The sequence below is a fragment of the Hypanus sabinus genome, chromosome 9 (genome assembly GCF_030144855.1).
Source record: "Hypanus sabinus isolate sHypSab1 chromosome 9, sHypSab1.hap1, whole genome shotgun sequence".
NCBI lineage: Eukaryota > Metazoa > Chordata > Chondrichthyes > Myliobatiformes > Dasyatidae > Hypanus > Hypanus sabinus.
Window position 1 is genome coordinate 20160765 of NC_082714.1, and position 17954 is coordinate 20178718.

At 41.8% G+C, this 17954-nt stretch overlaps 1 protein-coding gene across 1 annotated transcript in view; it reads right to left on the reverse strand.

Moving 5' to 3' along the window:
- Positions 1–17954, reverse strand: part of grin2aa (glutamate receptor, ionotropic, N-methyl D-aspartate 2A, a) — a 295359-nt gene that overhangs the window by 47830 nt on the left and 229575 nt on the right. Inside the window, exon 10 of the mRNA XM_059978631.1 lies at positions 16210–16370. Coding sequence (XP_059834614.1) covers positions 16210–16370 — 161 coding nt within the window. The remainder of the gene's footprint in view (positions 1–16209; positions 16371–17954) is intronic.

The window sequence follows — 17954 nt, forward strand, 5'->3', positions numbered from 1 at the left end:
CAAATTCTACTGCCAACTTCTAATTAATTTTTCGTCCAATGTAGGCCAGCTATCAAAGGAATGAGAATGGGTTTCAAAAGCTGGAGAAGAAAGTGCCTCTCTTGCTGCATTTAATAATTAACAACTGATATTATGCATTTTCTATTATGGAACTTGCTCATAACTTTCCCCATTGAATAGATAACAATCCTAATGATTTAGTTATTAGCCAATGTCGTTAGCAAGGGGACATTAATGTTAATGCTTGTAAAGGGTATTAAGAGATGTGGGTCTTGGCAATCAATGGAGTTACATTACAGATGGCCCTCATTCTACCTCATTGATAGATAGATTTGATTGACTCCTGTTTCAATTTTCATCATTCCAGAATGCAAAACTTTAATTACTTTTGGATGTAAATCTGAATTTTATTTTAAAAAATGCCAGAATAAATTCAGTCTCCGATGTACACTAAACTTGCGTTGCAGTAGGTAAGAATAATTGAGATAGGACTTCAGAAGCAAGGTTTAAGTCAGATATATATCACATCACATATCCGGAATATGCAGTAATGGATCAATTTCCACTTCAATATACTCAGTGTCCACTTCATTGGGTGCATCTGTACACCTGTTCGTTAATGCAGATATCTAATCAGCCAATCATGTGGCTGGAACTCAATGTATAAAAGCATGCAGACATGGTCAAGTGGGTTAGCCGTTTTTCAGACCAAACATCAGAATGGGGACGAAATGTGATCGAAGTGACTTTGACTGCGGATTGATCATTGCTGTCAGACGGGGCGATGTGCCTATCTCAGAAACTGCTGATTTCCTGGGATTTTCACACATAACTCTCTCTAGAATTTACAGGGAGTGGTGTGAAAGCCAAAAACAAACATCCAGTGAGCAGTTTTTCCGTGGATGAAATGAGAATGGCCAGACTGGTTCTTGCTGGCAGGAAGGCAACAGTAACTCAGACATCCATGCGTTACTACAGTGGTGTGAAGCAGAACATTTCTGAATGTAGAAACCTTGAAGCTGATGGGCTACAGCAGCAGAAGACCACAAACATGCACGCAGTGGCCACTTTATTAGGTACAGGAGGTACTTGAATGAAGTAGCCACCAAGTGTATGCTTCAATTTGAGTCTGATTTAGATCAATTAATTCCTGAAATTTTGAAATGGCTCGTAGCTAGCAATTGCAATTATTTCAAGAAGGTTTCTCCTTATTGCTTCCTATGCTTAGGTTGGTGAAAAGGTGAAGATCTTTTGGTGAAACAACACAGTGCTCCCTTCAACCCTTGAGAAATTGAATGAGACAGAAATGAACAAAAGAAAGAATATTCCCACAGGCGACAGGTAATAGAGAGGCTGAGTAAAAATAAAATCATTGATGTGTCATCAAGGAGAGATAAGAAGATGAGTCTAAGGAAAGGACATAAATTCAGGAGAGGCAGACAACAAGCATAATGTAGCTGGAGTCAGTGACTAGAGAAGAAAATTAAAACAAGCAAATGGAACTTGAGCAAAAAGATAAATCTGAAGACAACAGAGACAAGTCAGACAACAGACTGAATCAATATTTGGGCATGAAGTGATTCTAGAAACAAATAATGGTGGGATTGGAGCTATGGTATGAGACAGAGAGAAATAGCAAAACAATAGAAATTAAAATAAGTCTCAAAGTTCAAAGTAAAATTTATTATTAAACTACATAAATGCCACCATATACTACCCTGCAATTCATTTTCTTGCAGGCATTCACAGTAGCACAATGAAGTTCAATAGAATCAATGAAAAACTACACACAAAGACTGACAAGCAACCGATGTGCATATACAAAGTAAACAGATAATAATAATAATTTAAATAAATAAGTACTGAGAACATGAGTTGCAGAGTCCTTGAAAGTGAGTCCATAGGTTGTGTTCAGAGATCAGTTCAGTGTTGAGGTGAGTGAAGTTATCCACACTGGTTCAGGAGCCTGGTGGTTGAAGGGTAACATCTGTTCCTGAACATGAATCAAAAGAATACATACATGATGCTGGAAGAACTCAGCAGGTCGGGCAGCATCTGTGAGAAAAGAGTAACCAACGTTTTGGCCCGAGACCCTTCATCAGGAATGGGGAAGAGAGGGCCGAAGCCCAGTAATAGAGATAGGGGAAGGGGAAGGGCTAGAGGCGCCAGGTGGAGAACCAATCAGAGGAAGGATAAAGGGGGGAGGGGATAAGCATGAAAGAACTGTAGAATTAAAGGAGCAGAAAGTTGAAAGGGGAGGGGGCAGAGAGGGACCTAGAATGGGGGGAAGGGGAGGGGGAGAGGGAGGGGGAGGGAATTACCGGAAATTGGAGAATTCAATGTTCATACCACCAGGCTGAAGGCTACCCAGACGGTAGATGAGGTGTTGCTCCTCCAACCTGAGTTTGGCCTCATCATGGCAGTAGAGGAGGCCATGTATGGACATATCCGAATAGGAATGAGAGGCAGAGTTGAAGTGGGTGGCAACCAGGAGGTCCTGTCTATTGCGACGGACGGAGCAGAGGTGCTCGACAAAGTGGTCCCCCAATCTGCGTCAGGTCTCGCCGATGTAGAGGAGGCTGCACCGGGAGCACTGGATGCAATAGAAGACTCCAGCAGACTCACAGGTGAAGTATTGCCTCACCTGGAAGGACTGTCTGGGGCCCGGAATGGTGGTAAGGGGGAAGGTGTGGGGACAGGTGTAGCATTTGCACTTACAGGGATAAGTGCCGGGTGGGAGTTCTGTGGGGAGGGATGTGTGGACCAGGTAGTCGTGGAGGGAATGATCCCTGCGAAAAGAAGAGAGGTGTAGAGAGGGAAAGATGTGCTGGGTGGTGGGGTCCTGTTGAAGGTGGCGGAAGTTGCGGAAATCAAAAGAGATTGCTGCAGACAAGATGTGAGCAAAGAGACAGAGAAACAAACAAGCACACGGAAAATGCTGGAGGAACTCAGCAGGTCAGGCAGTAGCTATGGAAATGAGACTCAGATCTGCAAAGACTAACAAAAGGGAGAGAGGCGATATAAAAAATATATAGCTGATGGTGAAAGACAGGCAGAAGCAAGCAGAGAGGGAAGAGGGCAACAAAACCCTGTGAGATAGGTAGACACCTGGTGCAAAATCGGAGCTGCACCTTAGTCAATCGCAAACGTACATTGTTTGTTTAGCATGTTGTCAGAGCTGTCGGGTCCTAAGCTCAACATGGCAATGTCACAGCCTGTTTGGTAACTGTAGAGATTGAGCAATTTCTTCACTTGTGTGGAGTTTTCATGCTCTTCTGGTAACCGTCAGAGTCTCACCAAGGTGCTCGGATCTTCCACAGGCACATAAGTTGATGGGTTAATTGACCACCAATTGCCCCCTGTGTGGGTGGATAATGGCTGAATCAGCAGGGGTGTTAGTGGGCAAGGAAGAGAGAATAGGGTGTAGGGAAATACGTGGGGGTCTGGGATCACTTTAAGAACAAGCAGAGAGAGAACTAGCCCCTATGTCTTAAGAGACCCTCAATTGTTGCTGATTTCCACAACTACGTGAAAAATGTTCATAAAGAACAAGTAAGATTCCATGATGACTGACACAATAGATAAATGATATTTAATTAATTAATGATATTGAATAGGGTCATTTGGTTTGAGCTAAATCTCAAGACTGTTGAGAAAGCAATATTATTTAACTGATTACACAATCTAGCTCTCCCATCAAGCGTAGGCAGGGCAATTGTGTGCATATAGCCTGCAGTTTTTATGAAAATTAGCAGTTGGGAGAATCAAATGATGGTCTCTGATTTCCCAACATAAAGAACATGCTGGGAGAACATGTGCTTGAAAATGCACTTACTGAAAAAGTCTTCCTAAGTATTTGACTGTTTACGCTTCTTGCTTACTCTCTCACTAATTTCAGCTCACAGGCTTCTGAAAATTTTTGCTAGATATTGTTTAAAACTTAATTATCAAGACCGTAAGACATAAGAGCAGAATTAGGCCATTCAATCATGGCTGATCCTTTTTTTCTATCTCTTCCTCATCTCCAGTTCCTGGTCTTCTCCTTTGATGTCATGTCCAATCAAGAACCTGTCAGTCTCTGCCTTAAATACACCCAACAACCTGGCCTCCACAGCTGCCTGTGGTAACAAATTCCACAAATTCACCACCCTTTGGCTAAAGAAATTTCTCTGCATTTGTTTTGGAAGGGTGCCCCTCTATCCTGAGGCTATGCCCTCTTGTCCCAGACTCTCCCACCATGGGAAACATCCTTTCCACATCTACTCTGTTTAGGTCTTTCAATATTCAAAAGGTTTCAATGAGATCCCCCCTCCCCTCATCCTTCTGAATTCCAGTGAGTACAGACCCAGAGCGTTCAAACGTTCTTCGTATGATAACCCTTTCATTCCTGGAATCATCCTTGTGAACCTCCTCTGGACCCTCTCCAACATCAGTACATCAATTCTAAGATGAGCGGCCCAAAACTGTTCAGAATACTCAAGATGAGGCCTCACCAGTGCCTTATAAACCCAGCATCACATCCTTGCTCTTGTATTCCAGACCTCTTGAAATGAATGCTAACATGGCATTTGCCTTCCTCACCAAAGACTCAACCTGCAAGTTAACCTTCAGGGTGTTCTGCACAAGGACTCCCAAGTCCCTCTGCATCTCAGATTTCCTGGATTTTCTCCCCGTTTAGAAAACAGTCCACACATTTATTTCTAATACCAAAATGCATGGCCATGCATTTTCCAACATTGCATCTCACTTACCATTTTCTTGCCCATTCTTCTAATCTGTCTAAGTCCTTCTGCATCTTACCTATTTCCTCACTACTACCTGCCCCTCCACCAATCTTCATATCATCTGCAAACTTGGCAACAAAGCCATCAATTCCATCATCTAAATCATTTATATACAGCATAAAAAGAAGTGGTCCCAACAGCGACCCCTGCCGAACACCACTAGTCACTGCCAGCCAACTAGAAAAGGATCCTTTTATTCCCACTCACTGCCTCCTACTAACCAGCCAATGTTCTAACCATGTTAGTAACTTTCCTGTAATACCATGGGTTCTTAACTTGGTAAGCAGCCTCATGTGTGGCACCTTGTCAAAGGGCTTCTGAAAATCCAAATATACAACATCCACTGCATCCCCTTTATCTATACTACTTGTAATCTCCTCAAAGAATTCCAACAAGTTCCTCAGGCAGAAGTTTCCCTGAAGGAAAGCATGCTGACTTTGTATTATCTTGTCCTGTATCACCAAGTACTCCATCACCTCCTAAACAACTGGCTCAAACATCTTCCCAACCACTGAGGTCAGACTAACTGGTCTATAATTTCCTTTCTGCTGCCTTCCTCCTTTCTTAATGAGCGGAGTAATATTCTCCCTTATTTCACTGAAATACTGCTACGTCAGACTTTACTTTCTCCCTATCAGATTTCAAGTTGAACTCAATCATATTGTGATCACTGGTTCCTAAGGATTCTTTTACCTTAAGCTCCCTAATCACCTCTGGTTCATTACATAGCACCCAATCCAGTATAGCTGATCCCTAGTAGGCTCAACCACAAACTGCTCTAAAAAGCTATCTCTTAGGCATTCAACAACCTCACTCTCTTGAGAGCCATTAACAACCTGATTTTCCCAATCTGATTTACTTAATGGTTTAATCTGATTTAAGTAACCATGGACCACAGAATTTTTGGTCGTTGAGAGGATGTTACAACCAAGATCAATCCTATCTCACATCCACACTTCATCTACAACAAGCAATAACAGGGCGAGGAGAGCACACACAAATCTACATTGAGGAATCAGCAGTGGAAAAGGTGAATAGTTTCAAGTTCCTGGACATTAGTACGCCAGAGGATCAGTCCTGGGCCCAGTATTTTGATGCAATCAAAGCAGAAGCTATACGGAAGTCTTAGACATCCTAGCTGGAGTATACACACCAGACTGGATGCCTAAGGCTTTTGCACAGTACTGTAGTAATTTTATGTATTGCACTGCTGCAAAAAAACAAATTTCATGCCGTATGTGAGTGATGATAAACCTGATTCTGGTATGGGTCTCTTTTGTGGACTGAGAGTGGGAAGGAGGCAGAGAGAAGGAAATCATGGGTGGGAAAAGGGGAAGGGTGAGGGGAGGGAGGAGGAAGCACCAGAGAAACGTTCTGTAATGATCACTTTACCCATTTTTTTGGGAATCAAACAGCCTTGCCTGGTGTCCCAAGACTGGGTGTGTTTGCACTCGCACCACCCCGTGCCCCTGGCACTCCTTCTCTGCCACCTGTCCCACACCCCTCTTGTGGCATTCCACCCTTATCATTCTCAACATCCTTTGCTCCTGCTAGATTTTCAAACTCGGTCTTTGCTCCACATTGATAAATTCAGAACTATGCAAAAGTCTTAGGCACCCTAGCTGCATAGATGTGTCCAAGTTCAAGAGTTTTCCACAGTACTGTATTTCTTTTGGAAATTGTTGGGATTTGGTATGTCACCGAAGCCGCTTGCAAATCTTTACCGACGTATAGTGGAGGTCATTCGAACTGGTTGCATCAGCAACTGGTACGGACGCACCAGTGCACAGGATTGTAAGAGGCTTCAAAGGATTGTAGACTCAACCAGCTCCAACACGAGCGCAACTCTCTCCAGCAGCCAGGCCATCTTCCAAAGGCCATGCTTGGAGCAGGCAGCTTCCATCATGCGGAACACTCCTACCAGCAGGAAGAGATCCAGCAGCTGAAGATACTCACTCAAGATTTTAGTGTCAGTTTATTCCCCTCTGCTCATAGATTTCTGAATGGTCCACACACCCAAAAGCACAACCCGGCTGTTTCTCTCTTGCACTATTAACCTATTTATTTCATTGTAAATTACAGCAATTTGTTATGCCTCCACTGCGGTGTTGCCGCAAAGTATCGAATTTCACGACTTCCCTCAGTGATAATAAACCTGATTTTCATTCTGATCCTGAACAGTAGCTGAATGAACAAAAAAATGGTGATCTTTCCAAACTTAGTGGAATAAACCTACTGACTGATAACTGTTCGGGTGAAAATCAACACCCTGTTCATAGGTTAGCTGGTAATAGTAATTTTTATTAACCCTATTTTACAAATGGATTTTTGGATATTCCATTTTAATTTAATGTTAATTAAAGAGACAGAATATACTCTATGGTCAGTTTAAGCTCTTTACTCCGGCCAATACATCAAGTAGATATGCAGCTAGACTGATATAATGCAGTAATTTTAGGGCCCAACTGGCCTCCAAAGAATGAGATGGGATGATCTTTCTCCGTCCCCATGAACAGTGCAAGTACTTAAAGTTATTAAAGATTTCTGTCCTTGCCACTTAATTAATAATCTATGATGTAATGCACTTGAATACTGGCCAGGAAGATGAAACCATAGTTTTGTTCTGTAAAGAGCAAATACACAAAATGAAGGATATTTCTCTTTCCCCTTTACATTGGAATTCATAGTGAAGATTTAACAGCTCCAAAGTATTAAAGATGCGTCTAACAGAGAAAATAAGTGTATATAACTGTGGGTGCTGCGTTTGATCAGCTGGACAATACCACATCCTGATAGATGACTCAAGTGACCATTGTGATTTATGTGCTGCAACATTTCACTGCACTCTGGGGCCAAATTGGAGCCCACAGCATGGAACAGCACTGCAGGCTATCTCAAGAATAACAGCAGCTGCTACCAGTCCATGCTCGCTCATTGTAAAATGCCACATGAGCTAGTCATCCCTTGCTCTTCCACGTGCAAGGCCACTATCATGTGGTGCAGAATAAATCTAAACATAATTTTTTGTGATAAGGAAGATTTAAATGGAATGGGTTTAAGATGTGATAATATATAATGGACAATGGCCTATATCCCTTCCCTCTACCTCTGCTCTAAGCTTCCAGGATAAATTCATCCTAAAGGCTTGGGGTATGTTAACCTTTTCCTTGTGGTGGGGGGGTTACGCAGAAAAAAGTATCAAAGAGCAGGTGCCAATGTGACAGTATTTACGAATGCATTCACCGTTTTCACTTTGAACAGGGGTTCCACGGACCCCTTGGTTAATGGTAGGGGTCCATGGCATAATAAATGTTGGGAACCCCTGATATTGAGGCTTCTACAACAATGAGTGTGCCTGAGGATAAACCAGGAGATTTGTTGAAGGCTGGAACTGTGAAGTTTAGGACAAGTAATCCAACATCATATAAGAAGTTAGTGAACATTTTCCACCAGTGAGAAATGGCACGAGGTCTCCTGACTTCTCCTTTCTGAAGTCAATGATTGGTTTTATTGCTGGTGAGTGAAAGGCTGGTAATGTGGCACACCACTACTAGGTGTTCTACCTCACTCCTGTGCACAGACCCTTTTCCTAGAGAAAGTGAATCAAAGACTAGAAGGTATAGGTTTAGGGTGAGGGGGAAAGATGGAATAGGAATCTGAGGGGCAACTTCTTCAAAGCGTAGTGAGCATGTGGAATGAGCTGCCAGAGGGAATGGTAGAGATGGGTCCAATTACAACTTTTAAATGACAGTGGACTGGTACATCATCGGAAAAGTTTAGAGGGATATAGGGTCAAAGCTGGCAAATGGGACGAGGCTGGATTGACATCAGAGTTGGCCTGGATGAGTTGGGCTGAATGGCCTGTGTCTGTGCTGTATTACTCTATGTTGAGGCAGAATTTACTGGAGTACATTTCAGTTTCCTATCTCAGGAATTCATGACTGTGACTGGTGAAGTGGGTTGTGTGGATTGTGAGATGGGAAAGTGAAAAGGAGGAAGTGGATAGACACAGTACTCTGACAATTATACTGTAGTACAGATTTGATTTGATGAACCAGTGAATTTATTCCTGCCTGTCGCTAGTCAATTATCCTCTGACAAACTTCTATAGATGAGAAGTGGAGAGTATATTGACTGGCTACATCACAGCCTGGTATGGAAGCGCAAATGCCTTTGAATGGAAAGTCCTACAAAATGTGGTGGATTCAGCCCGGCACATCACAGGCAAAGTCCTCCCAACTGTTGAGCACATCTACATGAAATGCTGTTGTAGGAAAGCAGCATCTATTATCAGAGATCTCCACCACTCAGTCCATGCTCTGTTGTCTCTGCTCCCATCAGGTAAAAGGTACAAGAGCCTCAGGACTCACACCACCTGGTTCAAAAAGTTACTACCTGACAACCATCAGGCTCCTGAACAAAAGGGGATAACTACACTCACTTAGCCCATCATTGAGATGTTTCCCACAATCAATGATCTCACTTTAAGAACTCTTTATCTCATGTTCTCATTATTTATTGCTATTTACTTATATTTTCATTTGCATAGTTTGTTGTCTTTTGCACTCGGGTTGATCTTTCACTGATCCTGTTATAGTTACTGTTTTATAGACTTGCTGAGTATGCCCACAGGAAAATGAATCTCAGGATTGTATGTGGTGACATCTATGTACTTTGATAATAAAATTTACTTTGAATTTTAATGAAACTCCATTTGTCAGATTTTTTTTTCCTGCTCAGCAATCTATATCTCTCTGTATGCCTCATTCATAACTTTTATTTACCCTGTGTGCCAACAGCAGAATTAGAAACCTTATCTCTGGTACCTTGATCCAAGTCACCTACGGTATATAAATTGCAAGATGTTAAGCTCCCATCCACGATCCCTGGAGCATGTCACTCATTAAGTCTTGCCAGCAGGAGAAAGACGCATTTATGCCTAATTTCTGTGTTCTGTTAGCCAGCCAATCTTCTCTCCACACCAAAATGTTGCCTCCTACACTGTAAACTGCTATTTTCTACAATAACCTTTGCTGAGGAATCTTCTCAATTGCCTTCTGCAAATTTAAGTATGATACATCCACTAGTTCCTTTCATCCAGAGCATAAGGAAGGGATAAAGAACATCACAGTGCTGAAATTGAGTTTATTTTAATCATCGTCTTTTTTGTTGATGGGGGGAGAAATGAAATGTATGGAGGAAGAAAATTTTCATGAACCCTATCGAGAGATAATTGAGGAATGCAACTTCAGTGACTTGAGTTTTGTTTTAATGACTGGTGTTGCCTATATGGAGTCTGCATGTTGTCCCGTGACTGCACGGGATTCCTGCCATGTCCCAAGGATATGCAGTAGCTTAAGTGGTTCATGTGAATAACACCCAACAGAAACAGGAGACAGCAGGTAGGATGTGTGCTAAATTATAAGTGCCAGAAAAGTAAGTGGGGGAATGGAACTGGTGAGAATGAGCTGAGTATTTGCATAGACTTGGTGGGTGAACAGCTTGTATATACTAAGAAAACATATGAAAAATATAAGGAACCTAGAAAATGCAAAATGAATCAGTGATGTACAAGCCAGCCCTGTACAAACTGCCAGAATTAAATTCTATCAAGTGCAAAGACCTAGCACTGTGTGCCACCTAATGACAGAGATCCTGCTTCACTCTTTGAGAGCTGCATTGTTCACAGGCCATGACTGTGCAGCGGAGTTTTGTGTGAGCGGCTGTAAGACAAGTGATGTGCTGTGCTTGACGCCACTCTGCATGTCTTGCATCTTCCATGCATGAGTGCGTCAAGCACGCTGCAGACATGGCTCTAAATACTTACATAACACAACCGGCAAACAATGTCAACCATAACATTTGGCAATCAGGACTTTTAAAAAATTATATGAGACAATCCAAATAAAACATTTTACTATTTTAGACATCAGCAAATAAGGTGAAATGGGGTTACTGCAAGAAAGTGGCTCTGAGGTAAATAATCTTTTTGAACGGTGGAGCAGGCACAAAAGGCTGAACCCGATTTCCTATGGCCTTAGAGAGATTCATTCATCACATGTACATCGAGATGTCCAGTGAAATGTTTGCATTAACAGCCAGCACAGCCTAGGAATGTGCTGGGGGCAGCCCATAAGTATCACCACAGATTCCGGAGCCAGCATAGCATGCCCACGGGTGTTTGGCAGACCAACACAGAACACAACAAGTAACCAGAAAGAACAGCAATCTTTAAGCCACATGCTGCACACCACATTCAAAGAATAGATCGCTGTCACAGAGGCTGCGTTTAAAGACAAGGCAGGAATATAATTTTCCCCATCAGAAGCAAATGGTAGATGCCTGCAAGGATTCCTAATCACCAGAAATGCTATATCACCTTGTTATAGAAATATTCTGGCTAAGGAGGTCTACGGTCGCCAGTTGTTAACTGGCTCCAGTAGTCAAACAACTGTTGGAAGGGGTCAAGGAATAAAATCAGAGATCTGCTGTCCTTAGAATTACATAATGGTGCTTGGTTGTCAGCTAGTCAATGGCTCTGTAAATGATATGGCTTCTGCTCCTGGGAAAGAATAAGAAAGCAGATTTTGTGTGTGATTCAGAGCCTCATGGTTTATGCAACCACCTGCCAGGCTTTGCAGGGGCTCAGTCAACTATGAAGTTCCACACTTCAACCAGCACCACAGCTTGACTGTTCTCACACACAAGCCCAAAATCAAGTACCAATTAATTGGGAATAATGGCTGGGATTTTCCAGTGAAATGCCAGCACTTACTGATGTAACTGTCAGGGCGTGCTGCATTTCTGCATAAGTGAAAGTAAATACACAAATCCCAAATTTTCTCATGGAGTATGGAGCATAGAGCATTACAGTGCAGTACAGGCCATTCGGCCCGCAATGTTGGGTATCAACCTTCTAATTTACTCCAAGCCCAATCCAACCCTTCCCTGTCACACTGCCCTTCGCTTTCCTTCATTTATTGCCTATCGAAGAATCTATTAATTGTCCCAAATATATCTGCCTCTACCATCCCATATACCCATACCATCTACCATCCCATATACCCACCACGCTCTGTGGAAAAAACAACTACCTTTGAAATCCCCTATACTTCCTTTATAAACCTCAGCCAAGAGAGACCATAAGATATAGGAGCAGAAGTAGGCCATTCGGCCTATCGAGTCTGCTCTGCCATTCAATCATGGGTTGATCCAATTCTTCCAGTCGTCCCCACTCCCCTGCCTTCTCCCCATACCCTTTAAGGCCCTGGCTAATCAAGAACTTAGCTATATACACCCAAAGACTTGTCCTCCACAGTCACTCGTGGCAACAAATTCCACAGATTTACCACACTCCGACTAAAGTAATTTCTCCACATCTCTGTTTTAAATGGACGGCCTCCAATCCTGAAGTCCTGTCCTCTTGTCCTAGACTCCCCCACCATGGGAAATAACTTTGCCATATCTAATCTGTTCAGGCCAGGTGCAAGTACAGCTATGAAAGAGAGAGGTAAGCAATGCAGCTTAATTTAATCAATTAACTTTAAGTATGTTTTCTTTTCAAAGATAACCAAGACATTTGAAAATATTCAAACTTTTGATAGTTTTGATAGTTAATTCATCTTGGGGCATTTATGTGGGTGGGGCTTGCCATTTATGAGCCAAAGTGTTCGTGTACTATAGAGGCTCACCATTTGGGATGAAACTGACTGCAGGGACTGCTGAACCCACTCTAGGTAAGTACAAACCAACAGGTAGGAAAGTGGCACGCATAAGTGTCTGTCAGCTCCCAGGAACCTCTGGGTGGACATAAAGAATCTTCCAAGTTAAATATTACATCCTGAAGAAGGACCTCAGCCCGAAATATCAACTGCTTACTTATAACGCCACCAGGCAGGATAGAACCAGACTACAGCGCACAGTGAGAACTGCCGAGCGCATCATTGGAGACTCCCTGCCCTCTATTGTGGACCTGTAATCTTCCAGGTTGAAGAAGAGGGCGGGGAACATCATAAAGGACTCCTTCCATCCTGCGCACGGACTGTTTGAACTGCTTCCGTCTGGTAGGCGCTTCAGATCCCTCCAGACTAAGACTAATAGGCACTGGAGAAGTTTTTTCCCTACTGCGGTCACTTTGCTGAACAGTTAACTGCCGGTTAACTGTCGGCTAACTATTACTTGGATTGCACTACTTGTATGTATAATCTATATTTTAATTTATATTTATCATTATTATTGTTATGAGCAGAGAGACAACATCTGCCGGAAGTAAATTCCTTGTATGTGTACAGGTACTTGGCGATTAAAGTCTGATTCTGATTCTGATTCTGATTCCATAGATGCTGCCTGACCAGCAGAGTTCCTCCAGCGTTTTGTGCGTGTTGCTTTGGTTTTCCAGCATCTGCAGACCTTCTTGTCTTTGTTGCTCTGATTTACCTCTTGTTGAGAAGTGGTTCAAAACCCAAAAGCACCAAAGCCTGGAGCTAAAAACTGAACATGCTGGTAATATTTAGCAAGTCAGAGAGGTTCTAATTAAAAAGTCACCAATCTAAAGCTCTGCTTCTTTCACCACTCACTGGTATTTGGTAGGATTCCACCAGTAAATTAATCCTCTCAATACTTCAGTGACTCTCAGTATTAGCAAGAGATTCAAGCTTGTTTCCATCGTACCTTCCAACAGATTTTACAGGAAGGACAAGTCACTGACAATCTCCCGAGCCATGGGCAATAAAGGTCTGAGGTATGGGTTTGAGTTTATTTTATGAATCAGTGCCTCTTCCTGCCTTTCATATGTCAGTAATTCCAGTGTCAGCACTTATAAAATATGGTGTGCACTCTGACAAGAAATATACACAATTCAAATCTTCCTCCGAAATTTCATATTATCAGCATCTTTTTTAAGCGATGTGCACTTTTCTTTGTCATTCGTCTGTTTTTGAAGACAGCAGTGTCATTAGCTGCCTCATTACAGACAATCAATCATCAGCGAAAGACCACCTACACTTGAAGGATGAGGTTAAGCTCCAATCCCAGATGGGCAATCCCTAGTCCCATCAATGTGACTTGCATCCTGTGGGAATGTGTAAAGACTACCCTAACTCACATAATGAGTCCCAGCACAGGGTGGAAGTGTCATATCTTGTCCAAACTGATATTGAACGAATATTGAACAATCACTGTAGAATGACACAGCACAGAACGAAGAACTTCTACTCTTGTTTATGCCCTGGCTACTTTTGAAGGAATAACTCTACAACCACACTTCGCAGACTTTTCCCCACAACCCTACAAATTTTTGCTGTCCAAGAAGGTCTCTTTTGTACGTAATCTGTTTAAGCTATCATTTCAGCATTGCATTATGAATCATATCAACTTTCATATGAAAACTTTCTTCTCATCTCCTCATTTTTTCTTTGCGGATATACCCCGATTACTGATCTCTATACCTATGAAAGCATTTCATTTGTATTTCTTGATCACTCCCCTTCTCCATCATTCTGAAGACTTTTGTTAACACTGCAGCCTTAAACATCTCATTTCTAGGCGATCGATTCTCTTGTTTTTTCTTGCAATTATATCCTCACCACACTGGCAATCATTCACCATGACTCAAAGGGTTATAGTTTCAAATCTTTTCCAGAGACATGTCAGGCTGTTATAAGACTTGTCTTTTGGATGAGATGTTCAACCAAGCCCTCAGATAGAGCTAACACATTCAACTACATCATTATGAAGGACGATGGGGAAAGTTCAGCCTGGTGTCCCAATCAGTGTTTCTTCCTCAATTGATATCACTAAAAACAAATGATCTGTTTCATAATATATGTCAATAATCTGGGTGACAGAATTGATGGATTTATGGCCAAGCTTGTGGATGATTAGGTAGAGGAGCAGATAGCTTTGAGGAACTAGGGAGTCTGCAGAAGGACTTACACAGAATGGGAAAATGGCCTGAGATTGCTGGAGATTAGAAGAATGAGGGGAGATCTCATTGAAATCTGTCAAATATTGAAAGACCTAGACAGAGTGGATGTGAGGAGGAGGTTTCTTATAGTGGGTGAACCGAGGACCAGAGGGCATAGCCTCAAACTAGAGGGACGTAGAATCAGAACAGAGATGAAGAGGAATTTTTTTAGCCAAAGGGTGGTGAATCTGTGGAATTCATTACCAAGTCATTGAGAATATTTAAAGCAAAGGTTTATAATTTCTTGATTAGTCGTCACCAAAAATTACGGGGAGAAGGCAGAAGAAGTTGAGAGGGATAATAAATCAGCCATGATGGGATGGCAGCTCAGATGATGGGCTGAATGGACTAACTTGGCTCCTATGTCTTATGGTCTTAAACTCAAGAGATTCTGCAAATGCTGAAAATCCAGAGCTAAGCACACAAAATACTGCAGGAACTCAGCAGGTCAGGCATCATCTATGGAGGGGAATAAATGTTGACTGTTCAGTCACAAATCCTTTAATATTTTGTATCTGATGATCTGGTTAATATGGATGGGTCTTTAAAGGGCCATAACATCTGCAAAGCTAAGAACAAAGAGCTGAGAAGTGAGATTAATCAAGGTCTGTTATTGGGCAGGGTGGACCAACGTGCAAAATGACTCCCTTCTATACTGTAAAACTCAATGATTGTGGGCATGATATGTTGGCACTGGAAGTGTGGGGTCACTCGTACGCTACTGCAGTGAGCGTGTTGGTTGTTAACACAAATGACTCATTTCACTGCATGTGACAAATAAAGCTGAACTTGTCTTATCTCTTATCTGATCATCAGAATCAGGTTTATTATCATGTGTCATGAAATTTGTTAACTTAGCAGCAGCAGTTCAATGCAATACATAATATAGAAGAAAAATAAATAAATTACAGCATAGATTAAGAATCATGCAAAAACAGAAATAATATATATTTAAAAAGTGAGATAGCATTCATAGGTTCCATGTCCATTTAGGAATCAGATGGCAGAGGGGAAGAAGCTGTTCCTGAATCACTGAGTGTGTGCCTTAAGGCTTCTGTATCTACTACCTAATGGTAACAGTAAGAATTATGGTAATATTGCTGTCTGGGAACTTACTGTGTGCAAATTGGTAGATATGTCAACTATCTTAAACTTCAGAAAGTCCTCCATTAGCTATAATGATCTGTGGTATAGCCTTGAAGATCTTATACAAATGTACACCTATTCCTTTTAAGACTTCTTGAAAATTTGCACTGTGTTGCCTCCAAAGCCCAGGCATTCTTCCCAAAGCATGAAGCTCAAACTTTTTCCACCTGAGGCCATGCCATTGAATTATAAATGTTTTACATAACTTCCTGGAGAGATGACATGGATAAACCAAACCTGACCAGTGATTGCTCCTTTGAAGAAAAAGCTTTAAACTATAGTGTGATAAATTAATAAACATCATCGAATACTTACCCAGTCTTCAGGCTAACCAGGGCATCTTGCACTCCTTTTTGGTTGTACTTGGACATATAAGCATGCATATCTGGATAGTTATTTCGTATGTTTCTCTCTGTGCTCCCGTTCGGAACTGTCCCAAATCGAAATGGCGGTGAATGGTCATAAGGCCGCTGAAACTATAAGAAATAGAAAATTCACGGTGAATGGCTTTATATCACTGTGTAAAAGCCAAAGTGAGCAGCCTTTTACATTCTGAACAGTTTCCAGTATTAAAAACAAAGAGACACAGAAATTGAAGTGCTTCTGTTGAAGGTTTAGTACTTACATGTGAAGCATTAAAATCTTTTCATATCCCATTGAATCAGCTCTTAAGAATTGGGCTTGTTATGTTAGGTGCACCAAAGTGCCCAAGAGTTGTCTAATTTAATTGAAGAAAGTAACCAGATGATGCAGGGCATAATATCTCAGAAGACAAAAGTGTCTTCCTGCCAGCGATGTGCTTTGAGAGAATTTAATCTATGAATTAAAAGTGGCTTCATTTTACAAGGTTGTTCCAGCTGGGGTTATGGAGTAAAATTTGATCTGTTGTCACTTATCATTAGACCGATTTGTACGGCACAGGCTGGCTTCAAGAAAATTGCCGCTGGAATCAAAGGCGGAAAGCAACAGAGTGCACACTCTTCATCAGTTTAGTCCATTAAATAATGTTCTTCAAATGAATACTCCATTTGGTGTCTGCTTGCTCTCCTTGTCTTCAGGGTACATCAATGTTTGATGGCGAATGTGCATCATCATACTGTGAATCTTAAACATGCTGTGACTGGTTATCACTGCATTTTTAAGCATTGGCTTCATCACTGTGGATTTCAAACCATAATACATAGGGGCAGAATTAGCCCATTCGGTCCATCGAGTTTGTTCAGCCATCCCATCACGACTAATTGAATAGTTTTTGCCCCGTGTCTCAGTTCAGTCAAGAAGTAGTGCAACGGGTCATTAATCAAATTATCTGTAATTCTAAATCCATTGAAAGTAACACGTTGTGTATTAGGGATTTGGCAAAGGCCTTCAATAGTATGGCTTTTTCGTTGTCATAATTGGCTATTTTCTGTCATTGTGCTTTGACAAAATATTTTATTCCAGCCAACAGAGATTTAGATACCAGGGAATGTTTTCCATCGCCTTTTAAGTTGCCCCACCCTGTCTTTATAACTTCCTTCTGTCCTCCAATCTATTGTGATATCTGCGATTATTTCCCTAAGCTCCATGGCCCATTCTTCTGTTTCTTTTTTCTCCATTAAGATGCTCACTAAAACCATTTTGACCAAGCCTTCCACCCACCTAATCTGAAATCTTTAGTGGCCCTGTTAGTTTTCTGTTTGATGACACCCCTAAAAATGACTCAGGCTGGATTGCCACATCAAAGGTGCTATGCAAACAAATGCTGTATCCATCAGAGAAACATCTTACTGCATGGATCAAGGGCACAACTGCCTGACACCTCCCACACCACTCCCCCTCATACGCATACATTTGAGGTGCTACGAGAATGAAGGGAGGTCTTTGTCCCTCCCTGCTGGATGAAATCCTGCCAGTTTATTTAACACTAACCCTCAATGGTGCAAATTCAAGACAACAAATGTTTATGATCTGAGTCAGATTATATAGTAATTTGCAGCACCCATTTAATATTTAAACATCCCAATTTTCAGGGACCTATTGTTGCCTTCTTATGAAAAACAGTGGAAAGCCTTTTAGTG